General features: G+C 40.3%; 2 protein-coding genes across 6 annotated transcripts in view; one reads left to right on the top strand and one right to left on the bottom strand.

Annotated features, from left to right (window-relative positions):
* LOC135609194 (uncharacterized) overlaps positions 1-15,268 on the top strand; it is a 41,222-nt gene extending 25,954 nt beyond the window's left edge. For all 5 annotated transcript variants that reach the window (XM_065102397.1, XM_065102458.1, XM_065102314.1 and 2 more), the window contains 5 exons: positions 5,130-5,234; positions 7,199-9,316; positions 11,634-12,197; positions 12,291-12,498; positions 13,928-15,268. In XM_065102397.1, the coding sequence (XP_064958469.1) occupies positions 5,130-5,234; positions 7,199-9,316; positions 11,634-12,197; positions 12,291-12,498; positions 13,928-14,844 (3,912 nt within the window). In that variant the 3' untranslated portion in view covers positions 14,845-15,268. The remainder of the gene's footprint in view (positions 1-5,129; positions 5,235-7,198; positions 9,317-11,633; positions 12,198-12,290; positions 12,499-13,927) is intronic.
* A 2,862-nt stretch (positions 15,269-18,130) lies between these two features.
* LOC135609130 (phenylalanine ammonia-lyase) lies at positions 18,131-20,628 on the bottom strand. The gene is made up of 2 exons (XM_065102246.1): positions 20,152-20,628; positions 18,131-20,048 (listed from the first exon to the last, which is right to left on the bottom strand). The coding sequence occupies exons 1-2, from the start codon at positions 20,538-20,540 to the stop codon at positions 18,299-18,301; spliced, it is 2,139 nt and encodes a 712-aa protein (XP_064958318.1). The 5' UTR covers positions 20,541-20,628; the 3' UTR covers positions 18,131-18,298.

The raw sequence follows: 20,628 nt of genomic DNA, 5'->3' as shown, positions 1-20,628 counted from the left end.
GTCTGGGTCCAAGTGCACGCCTAAGCTGTGCTCAAGTGAAGGCGCTCACTTGGCCCACTTATTGGGTGCTCGGGCCTTGCCTCGCCTAGGCACCTAGGTGAGCACCCAAGGAACTCCTTAACTTTCCTGGTTAGAGTAATAATAAGTTGGCCAATTTTTACCCAATATGACTACCCTAAAAAAGAATAAGAGGAGACGCGTGGAAGTAGGGGAACTTAAGGTTCTTTTTTTTTTCAGTTTTAAAATTAAAAAAAACAAAAAATAGACTGAGCTGATCTTACCACTCAATCCAAGCCCATTACCAAAACTAGGTGGTAAGCTCGGTTCACAAGCCTTATGGCCCAATTCATAGTGCTTATCGAGTGGTGAGTCATAAATTGCACATGAATTGCTCGAAATTGGGCTGCTCCATATGTTGGTCAGAAGTTGAATCGGTGAATATTGGCCGGTTGCATTCTTTGATTTAAACCATTCCATTTGTCATATAGGATCTTTTTTTTATGTTGGCCTTCTACTTTGTCATAGACAAAGAGGAAAGAGTCAAAGGGTGAGGATAAAAGAAGACGGAGAAGCTCTTAGTCTCTTAAGCAAATATTGATGCCATCATAAATTATAATAGGATTTGAGTTTAATCTCGAAGTCTTAGGTGCTTGTCTAAATCTTTTGTTTGACATATATGACATCTTTTCATTACATGATTAATTTTTTAAACTTTCATAATTATTGAATTAATCTCTTATTTTTCATAGTATTTTTATATGCCTGTTTCATATGTTTTCTTTCATTAAAGTTAGGCATTTTCAATAAAGTTAGCTAAAAGAATCTTTTAGCATATAATATTTTTATTTTCATAATTTTCATTAATAAGTTTCTATTATTTTGTTATTTTTATGATTTTACATTTTGTTTTTGAATTTTTTCTCTAGCAATCTAGATTCCGCCATTTGATTTGATTGATTTCATCGATCTCGATACCTATCTTGTGAATCATGAACTAGAAGATTGCCTTGTACTTAGATTTTCACTTGGATTTAACTATGGGTAGTAGTTTCATTTTTTGTTTAGGGTGGCCTTCCTAATTTGATCAGTCTGTACCAGTGTACCGACTAATTGTCGCTACGGTATATACCGAACTATATCGATGTATTAACATTTGGTACAGTGGGGCATACCGACAAACCAGTATGTATCGTCTGTACCAGTTCTCTATTGGATCAACATGTACTGCTTGTACTAGGCAGTATGCCACGATACGGTGAACCTTGGATTTAAGGAAAGAATTTTAGTTGATCTAAAACCTAGATTCTTAATTCGATTCTAAATTTGGTGGATTAGGATTTTGAATTGAGAGTTGGAGTTGGTCATCCTTTCTACAGATTCCCATATGATCGCCCTCCTCTTGAATTTTCAAGGGAAGCAAGACTATTGACAGAGAGTAGAATATGGTGACATCACCAAGAGGGAGAAAGGTAGGAATCCTATGAACTTGAAATCGTGTCTTCTCTTATTGATTCTTCTCTTATTGATTTTCTCCGCGATTGATATCTTTTATTTCTCATAATGATTTATTTAGCAATTGGTTTGTTCATGTTGATTAAATAATATTGGTCGTTGGTTGTAAGAATGTCATCTTTCTATACTTCCAATCATGGTTTGCCATACCGATGCATACCGCCTTGTACGAGAAGTACATACCGGTCTGATAGGATACTAATACATGGATTGCCCTCTATCTGGTGGTACTGATCATTTGACTACGTATCAAGCGATACGGGGTCTGTATCAGGCGATAATGGTCGAAATCTGATTGTTATACTTTCAATCATGGTTTGTTGTACCGATGCATACTACCCTGTACAGGTGGTACATATCGATCTGATAGGGTATCGATACACGAATCTCCCTCTCTTAGGTGGTATCGATCACTTGACTTCATATTGGGCGATATGAAGTTTGTACTAGGCGGTAATGGTCGAAAGTTGACCATTCTCGACCTGTACTAGCTGGTAACGATTGTATTTCAACCATTACCGATCAAGGGCTAAGATTGTCTTTTTTTTCAAATAGTCAATTTGACCGTTTAAGGCTTAGAAAAGGGTTTTTAAACCCTTCCCGCCCCCCTATTTCAACTCATATCACTCTCTCATTCTATTAAACTCTTTCAATATTTTTTCACTCATATGTCTTTCTTATTCTCAAATTTTTACTCTCCTAAAATCAACAAAGCTACGATTTGTGAATTGGATCAAATTTAGGAGACTAATTTAGGATGATTAAGAGGAAGAACACTCTAATCAAGAGATATGCATTCTCTTTCTAGATTTTTATTGATTTATGACATGATTAAGCCTATTTTATGGGGTGTATTACTTAATATCTAATATGTTGTTTGATATGTTTTTAATGGTAGAATAGTATTAATTAGGGAGTAATTAAGGTCTTTAATATTATGATTAGTATGCTTAATATTGATTTTTTTCATGATTAGACACTTAATAAGTCAAATCTTTATATTTCATGTACATTAAGGATTGGATCATATGTTTGTGATGGTATTTTTAATTAAGATTTTTAATGTTGTGATTCAAGGTTCTTAATTTTGGTCCATACTGGTGTACCAAGCCTTGCTCGGTACGGTATGTATCGAGACGTACCAATAGTACACGAGGGCATACCGGCGATACACTAAAAAAGAATTGAAAAACCTCCAAAAATACCTGGAGTTAACAATTGGTACGCATTGATAACGATCAAAATCCGAGGCGTACTGATCGGTACACCTCGGTAACAGTCAAACTTAACCGTTACAGTTCGGTACAGATCCCGTATCGCCCGATACGAGGTCAAAACACTGGTACTGCCCTGTAGAGGGCAGTCCATGTATTGGTATCCTCTCGGATCGATATGCACCACTCGTACTTGGTGGTACACATTGAAATTTAGAACCCTACTGTGACCAGTGGTTTTAATGATGATTTAATCAAAATTTGATCGATATTGGGTCAATTTATTTTATTTTTGCTAAAACTATACTAATATATTTATTTCTAATTTAAAAACCCTACTTTAACTTTTTCTATTTTCAAGTATTTTTAAAGTTTTTTTAATGATTTTTGGCGTACTGTCAGTATGCCTTGGCGTGTAATCGATATGCATCAGTACGGATCGAAATTGCAATCCTTGCTTTCAATACATTCTTTTTTCTTTTAGGCCTTGTTCGTCCATGTGTAGGTGCATTATTGTGATTTAACTCAATCTAGATGTCTTTTGCACTCTTGTTTCTTTGTATCAAGTGAGTTTAGAACATGGGAAACATTATTTTTGTCTAGGTCATTAGAAAATAAGAAAAGAAGCTTGTCGTGGATCCTTGGAGAAAAAAGGAAAAAAAAGGAAAGGAATGAAACATGACATGATGATTGAGTAACAATGGATTTTTTTTTTGAAAATAGAGAGATAAGAAGAGAGAAGAGAAAGATAATGCCAAATGATAATAGAAAAAATAAAGGATAATTTCCGGACTCACTTTGGCTCAAGGAGCAAACTCCTTGTATAAAGGTCTCACACCTCCACCACGTCTCGCATGTGAACAATGGACTCATTCCATCGAAAAAATAATTGTGACCTCGTACCACTCACATAAGGTGGGAAAGGACTCAGTTCATCTTCTCATTGATTCCATTACATTGTTCTAGCCCTTTTTATAATCTCAAGTATAAGAATAAAAAGAAAAAAAATACAAGAATAAGAAATATTACAATCGTATCAATTAAATATATAATGTGTTCTCATTGAAGAAGGTAATAATTCTACTTTGATTCGAAAAATAATCTCCCTTTATTGATGATATTCTTGATTGATAAACTTCCATTTTTATAGAGATGAGCCTTTAGTAAAGATTTGCAATCTTCAATTAATAATGAATTTGATTTCTTTCACTTTTAAGCATTTGTTTTCTTTTTGTTCACCTTGAGTAGATATTGCCATGTGGCAACTCGTGACAAATGCAAAATATATCTAAACTAATAAAATTTATTCAAATAATATATAAACTAAATTACCTATGCATCACATGAGCTAGCCAATAAGGGGACCTGGCTGGTAGTAAATTACAGTTGGGCTGCAAACATGTTACTGTAGCTAGCCGACAAGGGGACCTGGCCAGCAGCAAATTGCAGTTGTGTTACAAACCAAGATTTGTTGTATCATAACATACTGTCCAGGATGAGCATATGTACTGATCCGACAGGGGACCGGTATGACCAGTATATATCAGTTTGTCGGTATACCCTATCATATTATGTGTTGATACATCAGTATGGTTTGGTATGTACCGTACCGATGGCCGATCGGTGCACCGGTAAGGCGAACCATGCTGCAAACATGTGATTGTAGCTACAGCTTGGGCTGCACAAGCGCAGCTCAGCCTACAGCTTCAACCAGGCGCATCAGCTCAGCCTGTAGCCCTGAACCCGGCAGGCTGATTAGCAAGTAGCTGACCCACAGACTTCTGGTCTCACATGCGCAGTAGCCTGCAAATCACCTGATGCTACATGCCCTATTGCCACATAAGGGCTGCCTGTTGTAGCTAGCTATCTCATGCTTTCCATAGGATGAAATATTTGAAGGTCATGAAGATAATTCGTGACAAGCCATCATGGAGTAATCTGTTGTGATAGTTGAGGCAGGTAGATTAGAGGGAGAAAAGGTTCAGTTATCTTTAATTGATTTTGCTGCTTATCTGGTAAATAGTTTTACCATCAACTTATATGTTGTTGACATAGATGACGCAGCACTCATGTCAATAGGTGGCAGTGGCAACATTAGCAAACAGCCTCCTAAATATAAGCTTGCCCTATGTGCTTGGATCACATGTTGCACTATAATATTGTTAATTAGTTTTAGTTAAGGTGGTCATAAGAAACTTAGTTGAATGTTTGTTAGATGACAAACATGTGAGTTAATCAGCATTATGAATCTTGTGGTGAAATGAAACTATAGTTCAGAATAATACGATTTCGTGAGTGTATTCTTTTGGCGATAAGATACTTGATTCATTTATAGTCATGATACATGCATATGATATGTTTTATGATGTTCCTTTGTTGGATGCTAATGAATTTTATGTGCAGGTGAATGTCAGTGATGTGGCTCAAGTGTTTCTCGACTACATAATGAATAATCATCATGTTAGTCCCGAACCAGAAATGATATTGCAGGCCTTCAAGATATCACTGGTTAGAGCAACCACCAGTTTTCTACTAGTTTTAATGTGCAAGTATTTAGCATGTTCTTGGACTTCAAATTGATAGCTTTTGATGTGTGCTTTCAGATATACACTATGAGGATTTTATGGCTACAAGTTACTAGAAAAAGAAGTTTCTGAAAAATTAAGGGCCACTATGCCTTTTTTTATTTCATTTTTCGTCTTAGAATGTAAGAAGAGTTTTTTGGAGGAGTTTTTTGTGGTGAAACTAAATTGGTGGGGAGAGACCGAAGAAAAATGGGTAACTTCTTTTGTTTTTTTTTGGGTACTTCTTCTTTTCCTGTAACATTCTATAAAACCACAATTTAGATAAAAGAACAACAATTCATAGGAGAAAAACATAAAATTGTTATTTAATATCCATGTTTCAGTTGTGTTTTGGATTTCTGAATTTCCTTTTTAAAAATGTTACAAGAAATTAAGCACCCAATTGGTGTTTAATTTATTGTATCAACAAAGTCCAATCCTGTTACTACTTTGACTACCTTAACATTAGATACTTGCATTGCTTATTTCTATATCTCATGGTCATTGGTTTTATGTTTTTGTTTTTAGTGAAACAAATACTTTTGCTTCCAAAATTTTCAAAAACATGAATTAATTTTATAAGGTGAAATTCTTAACAGATGGGTTTGTTTTAATTTTTTTTGTGTTGGTTTTTGCCCAAACTAAGCTTACAATTGCTCAAAAATTGCCCCCTAATTTTTGATTGATTGTTGCATTATTTCTGGTGTATCATATAATGTGACCGACTAGTTGGACTGGGCTAATCACTATTTGCTTTTAATATAAGGATCAATATCTAAAGAGTGGACTTGGTACAATGTTAAGGTTGCTCTTTACGACTGGAGTGACCAGAATTCAAAACCTGGAAATGACCTCTTTAGTTATAGAGGTAGCATACATCACTCCATCCCAAGCATCTTGTAGCATTCCATACTTCATAATATCATTGCGTAAAATAATAATAAAATAAAAATAAATGGTATTGTGTCCAGTGAAAAGTCATCGAGCACTTGAGTGCTTGCCTAGGTGAGGCGAGGCTCGAGCACTCGCCTATTTATCGCCGGGGGTGGGCATTCAGAAGTGAAGTTGGATGGTTTTCACTAGGCAATCCATATTTTGTACATTAAACAATTGGAACTTAGGCAGGGATTTGACCATTATAAATAATGACAGTCTAGGGATATAGACAGCAGATTGTATATACTTATAAAGCAAAGGTGATCATTGGAAAATAGTAATCAATTTGATATTTAACCTGATTCTTCAATTAATTAAATTTGGGATCGTGCTTTACTTTTAAAAATACTGTGAGGAGAACTTAGGTTTTAACTAGGATGAATGAATAAGGTCATTAAGTGAAAGTTTTATCTATTTAGATCTGTTATTCGACAGGTATGAGAGATTGATGAAGACATTATTCTATAAAATTGGCTGGATCACGTGGAGAAAGATGCTATGATTTTGTGTCATCATCATGCCTTTTTGAAAATTTTATAAGACAGTTGTGCGGTCAGCCTTGATTTATTTGTTGAAAAGATCCATACAACTGACTCCAAATAATTGGGACATTAATTTTTTTTGTTGTTGTTGAATTCTGCAATTTGGTTATTTCGTTTTGTATGCCAGACCCATTACTTGAAAATTAAATGTTCTGGTGGCTTTCCATGTTTCTTACTATAGTTCTGTTCTAAGCTTTTATAGATCTTCCTAATGACTTTTGGTCTATAATTCTGTAATTTGGTTGTATGGCTATTGTATATGCCAGACCCATTAAATGTTCTGGCAGCTCTCTGTGTTTCTAACTGTAGATTTGTTCTAAGCTTTTATAGAGCTTTCTAATGGTTTGTTTGAGTTTCTATTAGCAAGTAGTGTGAAATCTACTGCTTTTGTAAATTTCTAATTGTTCTTAATGTGTTTGGGAACCATAAGTGTTGGCGAGCTGCTTCTTTCTTAAATCAGAAGATTGATCACAGAGAATCACTCACACTTGCAAAGAAGTACTTGAACTACACATGCAATGAAGAGCAGGCTTCTAATGTTTATTCTAAATTGCGAAGGCTAAAGAAGATTTTTTTAGGTCAAAATAACATTTTCATGAGGAAAAATGAGCCCAATACATCAGAACCAGGGCGGTCAGTATCTGGTATAGATCTTACTGGAGAACCTTCTTGTGAGACAACTCCAAATTCCGCAGAATCTAATCTTCATGATATTGAGAAAGGTGAACTTCAAGAGAGTTCCCAAAGTCATTGTGCTTTTGAACAACCAATGTTTCTGGGGCAGGTTCCTGTTCTTGGAACTCCTGCAAATCTGCACGAGGACCTTGGGTCTCTGAAGGACAAACTTCTAAAGAAACGAATTGATTTGATTAACAAAGTTTGTTCAAGAAGGGAAGAAGATCTCTCTCTCAGGCAACAGCAAGAAATTACAGACTTTAATATGCACAAGGAAAAGTTGGAATTGAATCTGAAGAAGGCACATGAGAAAGACTTAGAACTTATTAATGATTTGGTTATGGATTCAGCTGATAAAAATGACAAGATTAGATTGCTTAAAGAAGAGTTTATGAAAAAAATGACTGGACTTGAGAAGCAAATGGATTGCCAGTATAAAAAACTTAAAGACATGCAGTTATTTGCAAGGGACAAAGAGCAACAGATAAAGAATCATTGGATAGAAGAAGCTAAGACTGGCAAACTAATAGAGTCTTTTGATAGCATTCCTTTGTCTGATTCTGGATTCAGGTTGGAGGAACTCAAATTAGCGAACCAGGATGAAGCTCATGATGGTTTGCGAAACAGAATATATGACTCCAGGGAATCTGGGCCTTTTCAAAATAAGCAAACTGGTGAGCTGATCACTGTGGCTGACTTGGTAACAAGTGGGTTGAATTCGAAAACCTCTGAAGGGCCGACAGTTTTTCCTCCTGAAGGATCTGGATGCCTGCCAAATCAAATCGATTCGTTGGTTTCTCAGTCCAATGTCATGTATGTAACTGAAACTGAATCTGAACCAAGAGAGACACCTTTGGAAGTTCCATCAACTCTTCCACCTTCAAAGACAGTTGACTTGACCATAGGAACTGAATCTGAGTCTCTTCCTTCTGAGGCACCTGTCATGAACTCAGTGATCATTGAGGCTGAATCTCTTCCTTCTGAATCCAGGGAATCTGGGCCTCTTCAAAATAAGCAAACTGGTGAGCTAATCACTGTGGCTGACTTGGTAACAAGTGGTTTGAATTCTAAAACCTCTGATGGGCTTACAGTTTTTCCTCCTGAAGGATCTGGATGCCTGCCCAATCAAATTGATTCATTGGTTTCTCAGTCCAATGTTATGTATGTAACTGAAACTGAATCTGAACCAAGAGAGACACCTTTGGAAGTTCCATCAACTCTACCACCGTCAAAGATTGTTGACTTGACCATAGGAACTGAATATCTTCCTTCTGAGGCACCTGTCATGAACTCAGTGATTACCGAGGCTGAATCTCTTCCTTCTGACTCCAGGGAATCTGGGCCTCTTCAAAATAAGCAAACTGGTGAGCTAATCACTGTGGCTGACTTGGTAACAAGTTGTTTGAATTCTAAAACCTCTGAAGGGCCGACAGTTTTTCCTCCTGAACGATCTGGATGCCTGCCCAATCAAATCAATTCATTGGTTTCTCAGTCGAATGTTATGTATGTAACTGAAACGGAATTTGAACCAAGAGTGACACCTTTGGAAGTTCCATCAACTCTTCCACCTTCAAAGACAGTTGACTTGACCATAGGAACTGAATCTCTTCCTTCTGAGGCACTTGTCATGAACCCAGTGATCATTGAGGCTGATGACATACCTATCAACTCTAGCACACCAGCAACTGTTGAAACTGAGAAGCAGAGAGGTGCAGAAAATTCTGATATTTTATGCTCGAGTTTTTGTCCATTGGGAAGCATTGAAGAAGGTAGAAGTATGAATGACGGTGAGGATGCAAGCTTCAATACTGCCCTCTTGCAAAATCAGGCAGACTGTCATACTGGTTTTCAGAATGATGGTTCACCATGTCAGGTGCGTTTGTGGAACTATGAGCATGTCCAAAAAGGATCTTTTAATTATCCATAATTTTCAGTTTTTGGAAGAAAGATCAATAAACTTGTACTATGTTAATTGTATTAAATATTCTGAAAAGTGATACCTTGTTAAACCAACTGATCTTACTTGACTTTGGAACATCTGTAAAAGGTTTAATATGTTCAAGTAAATTCTCAATCAATTTTGCTTGTTCTGTTAGACAGGTAGTTGTTGTAATATAGATGGATGATATATCATTAGAGATCAATTTTGATAGTCATGATTAAGCAAAGTCAATTATGTCAAATTTCAGATATCCATTAAACAGGAGGGCAGAGGTGACATTTGATGTTGGGATGAAGAAAAAATCACGCTTGCTTATTTACATATTCTGGTGCAGGTGCATTAATCAAAGAAATTTAATCCTTGTTTGAGCAGTTGATTGCACTATCAGTATTCTGCTTAGTTAAACATATACAGGCTCATACTAGTTTTTGCAATGGCAACACTTTATGTTGGTCAACACACCAGAGTGGCAATCCTTGCATTTAGTTGCATGTGAACATTAAGTCTTGAACTATCACTAGCAGTTTAAGAAGCACATACATGGGAATCACATACATGTCATATCTGACAAGTGTCTGACATGGATAAACATCAGATATAGCAAGAGCATGTCCAATTTTATGCTGTGCTCATTGAGTCTGCTAAAAGGGGAAAAGGAACTCCCCTGAATCCTGTTTGTTCCCCTTCTGCCCAACAATCAACTGAGTAATGGTGGACAAGATAGAAGGTAAACAGACCCAAATGTTGCTGAGGTTGTACCTGCAACTGGTGTCACTTGCTCTAGTTTTTCAGGGAAGCTGACAGTTATGTGGCCATACGTAAGAAGAGAAGGGGGAAAATGGGGCCCTTCGGGGAGAATAGGGAGCTGTGTTTTAGGTTGGATAGGATAGGGTTGTTACTTTTTTCCCTCTTTAACACGGTTATTATTTGAACCATCAAAGTTGTGGCTTTTGGGCTGACTTGTGGTCTATGGTAGCATCGTTTACATTTTCTATGGCAAGTCTGAGATAAACTTATAGGACCTTGTCCCGCAGAGTTTTTTTATATTTGTTAGTATAAAAAACAAAGATTTAATAGAAAGCATTTCGAAGTAATAGCACAACGTGAGGGACTTCTAAAGCACAGCTACAAGTTATGATCCCTGTTTTTAGTTCATATATTGTAGTTATAAAATATTTTACTTTGATTGTTGTGGACATGCCATGCCATGATCCCTGCTTTGAGTTCATATATGGTAGTCATAAATATGTACTTTGATTGATGTGTATGTTCCATGCCATGCCTGCTTTGTATTTTTGAATTTTTTCAGTGTGTGTGCTGTGTCTCATGTGCACATCCATGGTTCCTAGTTAGCAGTCAAATATCCTGCATCGTGCATGGAAGTATTGCAATCGCATGTACCATATTTTGTAAATTTTAAAAGAAAGCAATATCAGTTGGGTTGTTGCAGCTAAACTTCCGCCTCTTTTTGAAGGACTATAAAATATCTTTAGTACTTAAACTGGTATTTAATGTCAATAGTACCTGGCATTTGTAAGTAATGAAACTGAACATTTATTGTCCTATAAACAATTATATTTAGGATTGTAATTAAAATGCACATTTTATTGTCTGAGTGGATTAAATTGACTGTAGCTTTTAAATAGTTGGGACTGTGCTTTTATATCACTGCTTATTCCGTCAATGTAACACAACTTTAATTTGAACTTAGAAGTGTTTTTTTGAATCTGGCTGGCAGTGAACTGAACTTGGAGTATTCATAATTTTCCACTGAATTCCATTTCATTTATTACCATTATGATGTACAGTTATTGATTATCAGCTCCAGATTTTCATGCAACCTATAAATGGCTATAAAATTGAGCACTTTTACTGTCTTGATGTTTATCTTTTTTTCTCTCAGTGCTGTTGGTTTCAGCTTCATTTTTTCTCTAAGTACTGTCTTGATATTTAATTGTTATTTGTTGATTTCTTTCTGTAGGCCTTCAGTTAGTGAATTTTGATCGTTTTCACATTAATTGTAGCTAGGTTTCTTAATATGAATATTCAAGACCTCTTTTCAAGTATCATCTGTATCATCTGTCACTTCAGTTTAATTGAACTTTTATTCTCTCAATTCTTTGGTGCCATTAGTACAAGTTTTGATTGATTTAGTTGGACAAGGGGGAGTTATGCCAGTTAGGTTTGTGCATTATTGTATTTGTACTGACACACTGAGCAAATTCTACTTCTGGTTGTGCATGAACAGGCACCACATTTTAGTCGGCATGAGAGGCTTGAAAACTCTGCTGGTTTAGAGGTCCAAGGCAGTGGCTCTCTCCAAGAAACTCCAAATTTGGCTGATTTTGGCACCGTTGATCTTACCAATCATAACATGACTGTCTCAAATTCTTCTCACGATCCATTGCCTGTATGTACCGTCGTGCCCTTGGTATCACACGTTCAAGAAAGCATAGCTGCATCTGGAACTGAAGAAGAGCTTTCTGATCAGATACAGCATTTATCCCATCAAAATGATATGCCAATGCAGGAACCAATTGTATTGTCATCTGAACTGGTTGGGCAGGCTAATCCTCATCCTCTTGTATCCCAGTTTGTTGATCATTCATTTTTACCAAATTCAGATACAAGATCACAAAGAAGCATCATTGAAGAGCCAAGAAGCACTTCTCAGCCAGAATCAGTTCACTACCCTCTCTTTCCACTTGCACAGTTGATGCCAACGCAAGGGCTTCAACCTGAACCATTGAAAAATGAACTGACTAGCATACGGATGCATCAGGATAAAATTACTAAGATGCATGATGATAGGGTTTGTTTTCTGTCACCTATTTCTGAGTCATTTTTCCTGTTAATTTATGCTCAACTATTATTAATAGTTGTGTCTTGTTTCATCTTTTCACAGAAATTGCGTCTTAAATATGAGTGTGATCAAGAGTTGGAGAAGGTCAGGAGAAAGTATGATATGTTACTTCAAGATGCAGAGTCAGAGTTTCTTTGTAGCAAGGAGGTTCTTGAGACCATTTACAACAAAGTTTCCATGAATCAGGTTTTAGCTGAAGAATTTAGAGCCAAATTTATTGAAAATAAGGGAGGAACTTCATCTTCTAGAGGTATGGAACACAAAGCTAATTTAAATTAGCTTGGCACTTAAGTTTTATGGATGAAAACAGTGCAGCATCTTCTTGTCCTTTTCAACTTTTTTTGTCCAGCTAATGTATATGTGTATCACATCTAACTTTCATGGCTTTTAAAGTTCTACCTTCTTCTTAATAATCACGTATATCTATTATTTATCAATATATAAAACTATTTGCGTTTAAAATTCTTGTAGAAAGTGTTTTAACTCAGTTTATAGATGCAAATTTTCGTGGGCATATGTATGAAATGTTTGGTGGAGGAAATGGGGGTTGTCGTGAGTGGTTCATGTCAAAAATCCTAAACAATTATTCTAGTTCTTTCAATTGAACTATATCATAATTAATGATATGCTTGGAGGACTTGGATAGATCATCATTGACTTCATTGGACAACCATGTAAAATCAAACGATGTTTAGGCTCGTCTTATGTTATATGTATGTTTGTATGTACATTTATATATGAAAACACATTCTTGTAATATGACCACTTATTAAGTTCCTGCATGTCAAATGCATGATGACATTTTGTTTTTCCCACCTAGAGTAGTAATATAAGTTATTTTGAAAGGTGGATATGATTCCATTATTCACAACCCATTCACATAACATTACTTTTCCAGTTGATCCATCATTATATGTATTTCATGTGCATTGAACATCATGAAGTCTATATACAAATACAAGAGGTCCTTTCATAGCATTGAATTTGGACTATCAACTATCTTCATGATTCTGCTGTCGATTAAGGAAAGAACATGCAATGGGACATTATTTAGTAGAGTATTTTACAGGAGGTGGGAGGATTGCTAACAAAAGCCATGTAGTTAGCCGAATAACTTGGTACTTGGAATCGTGGCTGCCATTGGGTTTTTCAATATGTGCATCTAACTTGATGAAGTCAAATTATATACAGACAAAATTGGTTCCCTTTTCAATTGGTTGAACATGGTCAAATAAGTAACTTCATGAGTTTGCTGTGGAAGTTAGGGAAAGAACATGTTAATGGGACACTGTTTACTGGTTTGTTTTACCACTGATTGGAGGATAGCCACCAAGAATCAAATTGTTAGTTTATAGCCACATTTCTTTATTCGATTTCTGAGACTTGCTTAGCAACTTAGGTGGAGGGAGACCTAAAAAAAATTATTAGAAACTATATATAAGGATTTAGATACTTAGTTTAACTAAGGAGTAAGGACATAGCTTTATTATTGTTGTTGCTGTTGATCTTTTTTCTCTCAGAGCTTGAGGCTGTCATCTCATTTCTTCTACTCTAGCATAGGCTTGAACATATTTTCTTGCTCATACTTGTTTACTTATGTGCTAATTTGTGTTGATCATTATGTCATTGTTGAGCAGAAACTGATATCATTCTTTTCCACTCTACTCTTTGAATTCCAGGTCACCAAACATTGCAGCAGTTACTTCAGTCATCCCAACCTCAGTTTATCCAGAGATCTGTGTCAGCATCAACTTCCACGCCTATGCCACTCCCAGCTACCCCACCACCAGCTGCAGCCCCATCCTCGCTCGCATCAGTCAGACTCCAAACTCCAATGATCCCTTCTAGTCAGACCCCAGGATCGCTTGCATCAGTCAGACTCCAAACTCCACTGATCCCTTATGGTCAGGCCCCAAGCTCGCTTGCATCAGTCAGACTCCAAGCTCCACCGATCCCTTATGGTCAGGTCCCAAGCTCGCTTGCGTCAGTCAGACTCCAAGCTCCACCGATCCCTTATGGTCAGGTCCCAGGCTCGCTTGCGTCAGTCAGACTCCAAGCTCCACTGATCCCTTCTGGTCAGGCAGCCCGCTGGACATCTTCAGTCTACCCAAGTAATTCAGCTAGAGCTCACTTATGCCCAATGGTTCCCCCACAGCCAAACCTTCAAATCAGAAGTGAAACCCGTGCGCCTGCTCCACATCTCCAACGATTTAGAGCTAACACATCCATGACCAGTCATCAGCAGCCCCATGCCGATGTACTTTCGGCCACCATGGGACAAGTTGCGCCTATGCCTACTGCACAGCCATGCACGGATCCCCATTTTGGACAGTCACACATTTCCAACACTGTATCAGTTTGTCAGGATGCCTCCCCATTTTATTCTGAGTTGCCCATGGGTGTTGGGAACTCCATAGGAGGTGTTAACCGGTCTATCTCTCAGTTTACTGATTTGGTTTCATCATTTGATAGTTGGCTTGCAACCAAACCTACATCGACAGCTCCTGCATTCTCTCAGCCTTGTGTTGAGCCATGTGGTGTTGTCGATGTGCCCCCTTCTAACTCGGATGTAGTTTGCATATCAGATGATGATTGATCATTTTGTAGATGAGCATATTTTAGTTTGTCACTGTAACTAACACAACCTCAGATATGTTGGGCCTGAAGCGAAGACATGAGCCTGAAGTGATATCTTACAGGTAGCAACCTTGCTGTGAGGGGTTGCTGCTGGTAAATATTTTACCTCAGCCTCTTTTATTGTATTCCATCATAGAATTGGAGAACACGATCAATTTTTTGTCGTGGCTCCGTCTAATCCCGGAGTCAGCTGACCATTCTGGTCAGAATGTTTGTAGTCCCTAAACAGCAATGCTAAGATATTTATTTTTTTATATATATTTTCTTGTACAAGTTTATACAAACTTTTGTAGTCAGCCTCCATTGTGGAGCTTTTGTGAATTCAGACAAAACTTGGTGCATGCTAATTGTTAACAATTTAGCTTAAGAAAATGTTAATATTATATGTGCATCACATTGTTGAGAAATAGTCTGATAGTACTTGATATGCTTAGTCATTGAAAGCATATCAAGCACGATTATTTTCATGACGATGATAATCACTGTGATTATATAATTTTAAGTCTGTAGACTTTTTGAATGCATATTAAATTTTTCTTATGATCTTTGCATCAATATTTCAAAGAATTTATCATTATTTCATGTGTTAGAACTAAGGTATGTAATATCGTACCATATCGATGTTTTGAGGTTAGTTCGGTACGGTGCGGTATCGTGTACCGAGCGGTAAGTCAGGGCATACTGAACGGTACAGTACACCTAATTTAGGATGTAAAATACTTTGATAATATCTGAAAATAAAAAAAGTTACGATAGGGTTTTTCACTATCATCATTAAATATACTAATTATGTGATTAATATAGTTAATTTTTTATTAATTATTTTTTCTTTTAATACTATAAACATGATAAACATCCTAATATGTATTAAACACATTAATTTGATATAAAATCGAATAAATTTTGATTAAATCATCATTAAAATAATTAATTATAGTATTAAATAATTTTAATAAAACTTAATTAAATATATTTTACCATCATATATATGTGAAATACATAAAAAATATTAAATATATAATTTTGATCCAATATGATTCAAATTATGATAAAATTATTAGATATACTAATTACATTATTAATATAATTAATTTTTTATTAATTATTTTTCTTTCAACATTATAGACATGGCAAACACCCCAATAATTATTAAACACATTGAATTGATTAAAATCAAATAAATTTTGATTAAATTATTATTAAAATAATTAATCACAGCATCATAAATATTTTGTAATATTTAATATGCATGAAACACACTAATCATAATATTAAAGATCTTAATTACTCTCTAATCAAAGAAAGAGAATATATACCTCTTAATTAAACACGTAAATTAAAGTTCTTCCTCTTAATCTTCTCAAATTAGTCTTGATTGAATTCATAAATCATTGTTTCGTAGAATTCATAAATCATTATTTTATAAAATTTAGGAGAGAAAAAAGAGTTTGAGATAGTTTAAGAGAGCACGAGAATCTAATGAAGTGAAATAGAGAATACGAAGGGTTTAAATACCATGAGAAAAGGCTCCAACGGTCGACATTTGATCGTTGGAGCACTATAGCAATGTTAATGTGCGATAACTATCGATTTTGACCGATACCTTGTGTCGGGTAGTAACGATCGAAATTTCGATCGTTAACGTCTGAGATTACCTCGTATCGTTCGATACGGGACGTTTTTAAACGTTCCGCCCGATTGCAGACAATCCGCGTACTGAATTACCGTCGAACCGATACGTACCGCCCGTTTCGGATGGTATCATTCGGTATTACCTACCTTGGTTAGAACTACTACAATGTGAACAACATTATTATAAATCAACAAAGCTAGAAAGTTACAATTATGGTTCATTTATAAGATAAATATATTATTTTTTAAAGATAAATTTATAATTTTGTTCAGAGTTTGTTTCTCTGCAAGTTCTATGGATAAGATTTTATATTATGATCTCAGAAATTCATAATGTGGAGGGAAATCCCCATCAGAAATCAGCTATATATTATGATCTCAATCCTGAGTTCTGGCGGCCTCCCACCGGCTATATAAAGGCTTCCAAGAACACAAAGTTCGATCGGCAAACCCTATTCCTCCGGTCCTCATAGGTGCTGCCGACAAGATCGCCATCAACGCCGGCGAAGAGCCTTCTCCTCCACTGCACATGGATGCTTCCCCGGAGATCGCCGCCGCCGACTGCGAAGAGGGTAGCAGTAACGGTGGCCGAGACGACCAGGCCGATGACTGGTTGCCGAACGTCGGCGTCCGAATGACGGCGTACTGCGTTGTCCTGTTCCTCAAGCTCAGCCGTGATCTCGACCACAAATCCAACAGCGAAACTATGGAATGGCTACTCCGGTTCGCGCGGCCGACTCGCGGTGTCGACCGCGGGATGTGGCGTCTCCTCTTTTTGCCCCAGTTAGTGCCTCACTTCTACATGCTCGGCCGCGATCTCGGTCACAAAACGGACCGTGAGACGTTGCGCTGGATACTCAGCTGGGTGTTCCCCAATGCCTTCACGGCGGAGGAGCTCCAAAGTCTTCAGCTCCATGAACATTTAGTTGGTGATTAGGTACCGGATCAGGTAAATCACCCTTCTCCTCCATCCGACATGGATGCTTCTCACAAGATCGCCGCCGGCAGGATGCACAGCGGAGAAGGCAGCAGCAACAATGGTCGATAAGACAAGGACTGGCTACGGAACGTTGTCCCTTAAGCTCGGCCGTGATCTCGGCCACAAATCCAACGGCGAGACGATGGAGTGGCTATTCCAACTCGCGCGGCCCAGCCTCATGGATAATGATGAGAACACCGACGGCGACGGCTCCAAGATGCAGCGGTTCCCCGTGTCGCCGAAGCGTGCCCCCTACGTTCTTCGCGGTCGGCCGCGATCTCGGCCACAAATCGAACAGTGAAACCCTATTCCGGATGCTCCGCCGGGCCTTGACGGCGGAGGATTTCGACGAGCTCGCCGCTGCCGCTGCCACGACCTAAAAACTTGAAGCGTGCCCCCTACGTTCTTCGCGGTCGGCCGCGATCTCGGCCACAAATCGAACAGTGAAACCCTATTCCGGATGCTCCGCCGGGCCTTGACGGCGGAGGATTTCGACGAGCTCGCCGCTGCCACTACGTTCTTCCGGGTCTGAATCTTGCATCTCCCGCATCACAGAGGTTGCTTCGGAAGAATTAGAGCTTGAGAAGGTTCTTAAAATGCGACTTCATCGGTATTAATATTGGAAGGCAATGACTATTGTGAAGCAATTCCATTTATATTAGATGGAAATGTCTAAGATTATGGATCCGATCACACGATAAGACAAATCTATGACATGAAAGGAAGAAACAATGGGATGACAGATTCAATCCAAAGGCGGCAGGCGGCAGGCGGCAGAGGGAGGTTATGGCCTTAAATCTTGCTAACAGATGGGGATGGGAGCACCGTCCCATTCCTTCAAGCACTCGAGGAGAGGGTCGATCACCTTCCCCTGGCAGATGGCGTCGAACACCTTGTCGAACTCCTCGCCCGGCGACGTCACCTTTTCGCCCGTCAGGAACCCCGTCTTGAGCTCCTCCCTCACCAACCTGTAAAGCGGGTAAGACCTGCACTCCTCGATCCTGTTCGGAATGGCCGCCTTCCCGCCCTCCACGGCCGACCTCGCCGCTTCCACTTCTTTCGGCAGCTGCGCCTTCAGCTCTTCTTCGAAGGTTGCGATCTTCTGGAAAATGGAGCTGCCGGCGTCCTTCTCCTTGTCGCCGTTCTCGAGCGCGTGCGCCACGAGGACCTGCCGCAACTTCTGCATCAGCGGGTAGGTGGCGCTGCAGGGGTCGTCGACGTAGGTGAAGACGTGCTCCCGGTCCACCACCTTGATCAGCTCCTTCTCGCAGAACCGGGCGGGGTGGAGTTCCCCGTTGGCGCCCATGGTGAGCACCCGCTTCGCCACCTGGCTCACCGTGCTCTTCACAGCGCTCTTCAGGTTCTCCTCCAGGTGCCGGAGGTCGACGGCCTGGCAGAGCGCCACCAAGTAGGTGGTGGACATGAGCTTGAGTATGTCGACGGCCTCCGCCGTCTTCCTCGCGGAGATGAGCCCCAGCGAGTTCACGTCCTGGTTGTGCTGCTCGGCGCTCTGGACGTGGTTGGTAACGGGGTTGGCCAGGAACTGGAGTTCAGAGCAGTAGGCCGCCATGGCGATCTCGGCGCCCTTGAACCCGTAGTCCAGGCTCGGGTTCCGCCCCCCAGAGAGGTTCGAGGGCAGGCCGTTGTTGTAGAAGTCGTTGACCAGCTCAGAGAACTGCGCAAACATGAGTTTCCCGATGGCGGCGACGGCCAGGCGGGTGTTGTCCATGGAAACGCCGATGGGCGTGCCCTGGAAGTTGCCGCCGTGGAGGGCCTTGCTCCGGGACACGTCGATGAGCGGGTTGTCGTTGACGGAGTTGATCTCGCGCTCGATGGACTTGGTGGAAGCGCGGATGACCTCGATCTGCGGGCCGAGCCACTGAGGGGAGGTGCGCAGGGCGTAGCGGTCCTGCTTTGGCTTCTGGAGCGGGTCCTGCTCGTGCAGCTTCTTCGCCATCTTCATGTAGGAGCTTCCCTCCAGTATGTGCTCCATGATGGCGGCCGCCTCGATCTGGCCCGGGTGGTGCTTCAGCTTGTGCGTGAGGTGGTCGGTGAACTCCGGCTTCCCCTGCATCACCTCGCAGAAGACGGCCGACAGCACCTCCGATAGGACGGCCAGGACGTTGGCCTCGAAGAGCACCATGGAGGCCAAGCCCGATCCCACGGCGGTGCCGTTCACCAGCGCCAGTCCTTCCTTGGGCTGCAGTTCAAAGAAACCGTCCGCGATGCCGGCGAGCCGGAAAGCCTCCGCCGCGCCTATGACCTTGCCGTCGGGGCCGACGGCCTTTGCGTTCGGCCGGCCAGTCAGGATTCCTGCGATGTAAGACAGCGGGACGAGATCACCGGAGGCGGTGATGGTGCCCCGCAGCGGCAGGCAGGGGGTGATGCCGTTGTTGAGCAGGCTGGCGATGGCTTCCAGGATCTCAAACCGGATGCCGGAGTAGCCCTGGAGGAGGGTGTTCACCCGGACGAGCATGGCCGCCTTCGCAGCGGACGAAGGCAATGTGTTTCCCGACTCCGGGCCGGAGCCGAAGATTCCGGCGTTGAGGAACCTGTAGCAGGTAGACTCACATCAGCGAGGAGATTCCACACGTCACACATCAGCAAGAAGCAAGAAGGAAGTCGAGCAGCAGCAAAGAAGAAAGGAAACCTCACCTAATGAGCTCCTTCTGAAGAGCACCTCCTTGCTTGGTCCTCCTGTGCGAGGTCGCGCCGAAGCCGGTGGTGACGCCATAGCTGTCGGTCCCCTTGTTCATGCTCTCCATCACCCACTCGCTGCTGGCCCGCACGCCATCCCTCGCCTCCTCCGACAGCTCCACCCTCACGGGCGACCGGGCAGCGGCCACGGCCGCCACCTGGGAGATCGTCAGGGTCGCGCCCTCGAGCCTTACCTGCGGCTTCCGGAACTCCTCGACCATGCGCTTCACCTCGTCGAGGTGGCTCCCCGTCAGCGACTCCGCCGCCTTGATCCAGTTCAAGGGGTCCGCCTTAAGGCAGAACGCCTCGCCGTTCTCAACGACTTGAGCTTTCGGTGCGAACTCCATTTCAATACGTGAATAGGTCAAGGATTAGAGATAGGCGAGGAGAGAAGGCTGAGGTAGAACTGGATCTCTTTGAGTCAGATTAGAAGAG

Source organism: Musa acuminata, chromosome BXJ1-1 (genome assembly GCF_036884655.1).
Source record: "Musa acuminata AAA Group cultivar baxijiao chromosome BXJ1-1, Cavendish_Baxijiao_AAA, whole genome shotgun sequence".
NCBI lineage: Eukaryota > Viridiplantae > Streptophyta > Magnoliopsida > Zingiberales > Musaceae > Musa > Musa acuminata.
Note: the sequence above shows the minus strand (reverse complement) of the source record. Positions and strands in the feature narration are given on the sequence as shown.

Bases quoted from the DNA above. Each gene is read 5' to 3' on its own strand.
- LOC135609130 (XM_065102246.1), bottom strand. From the start codon at position 20,540: ATGGAGTTCGCACCGAAAGCTCAAGTCGTTGAGAACGGCGAGGCGTTC. The intron at 20,049-20,151 runs GTGAGGTTTCCT...TACCTGCTACAG, and splicing joins CTTCAGAAGGAGCTCATTAG to GTTCCTCAACGCCGGAATCT.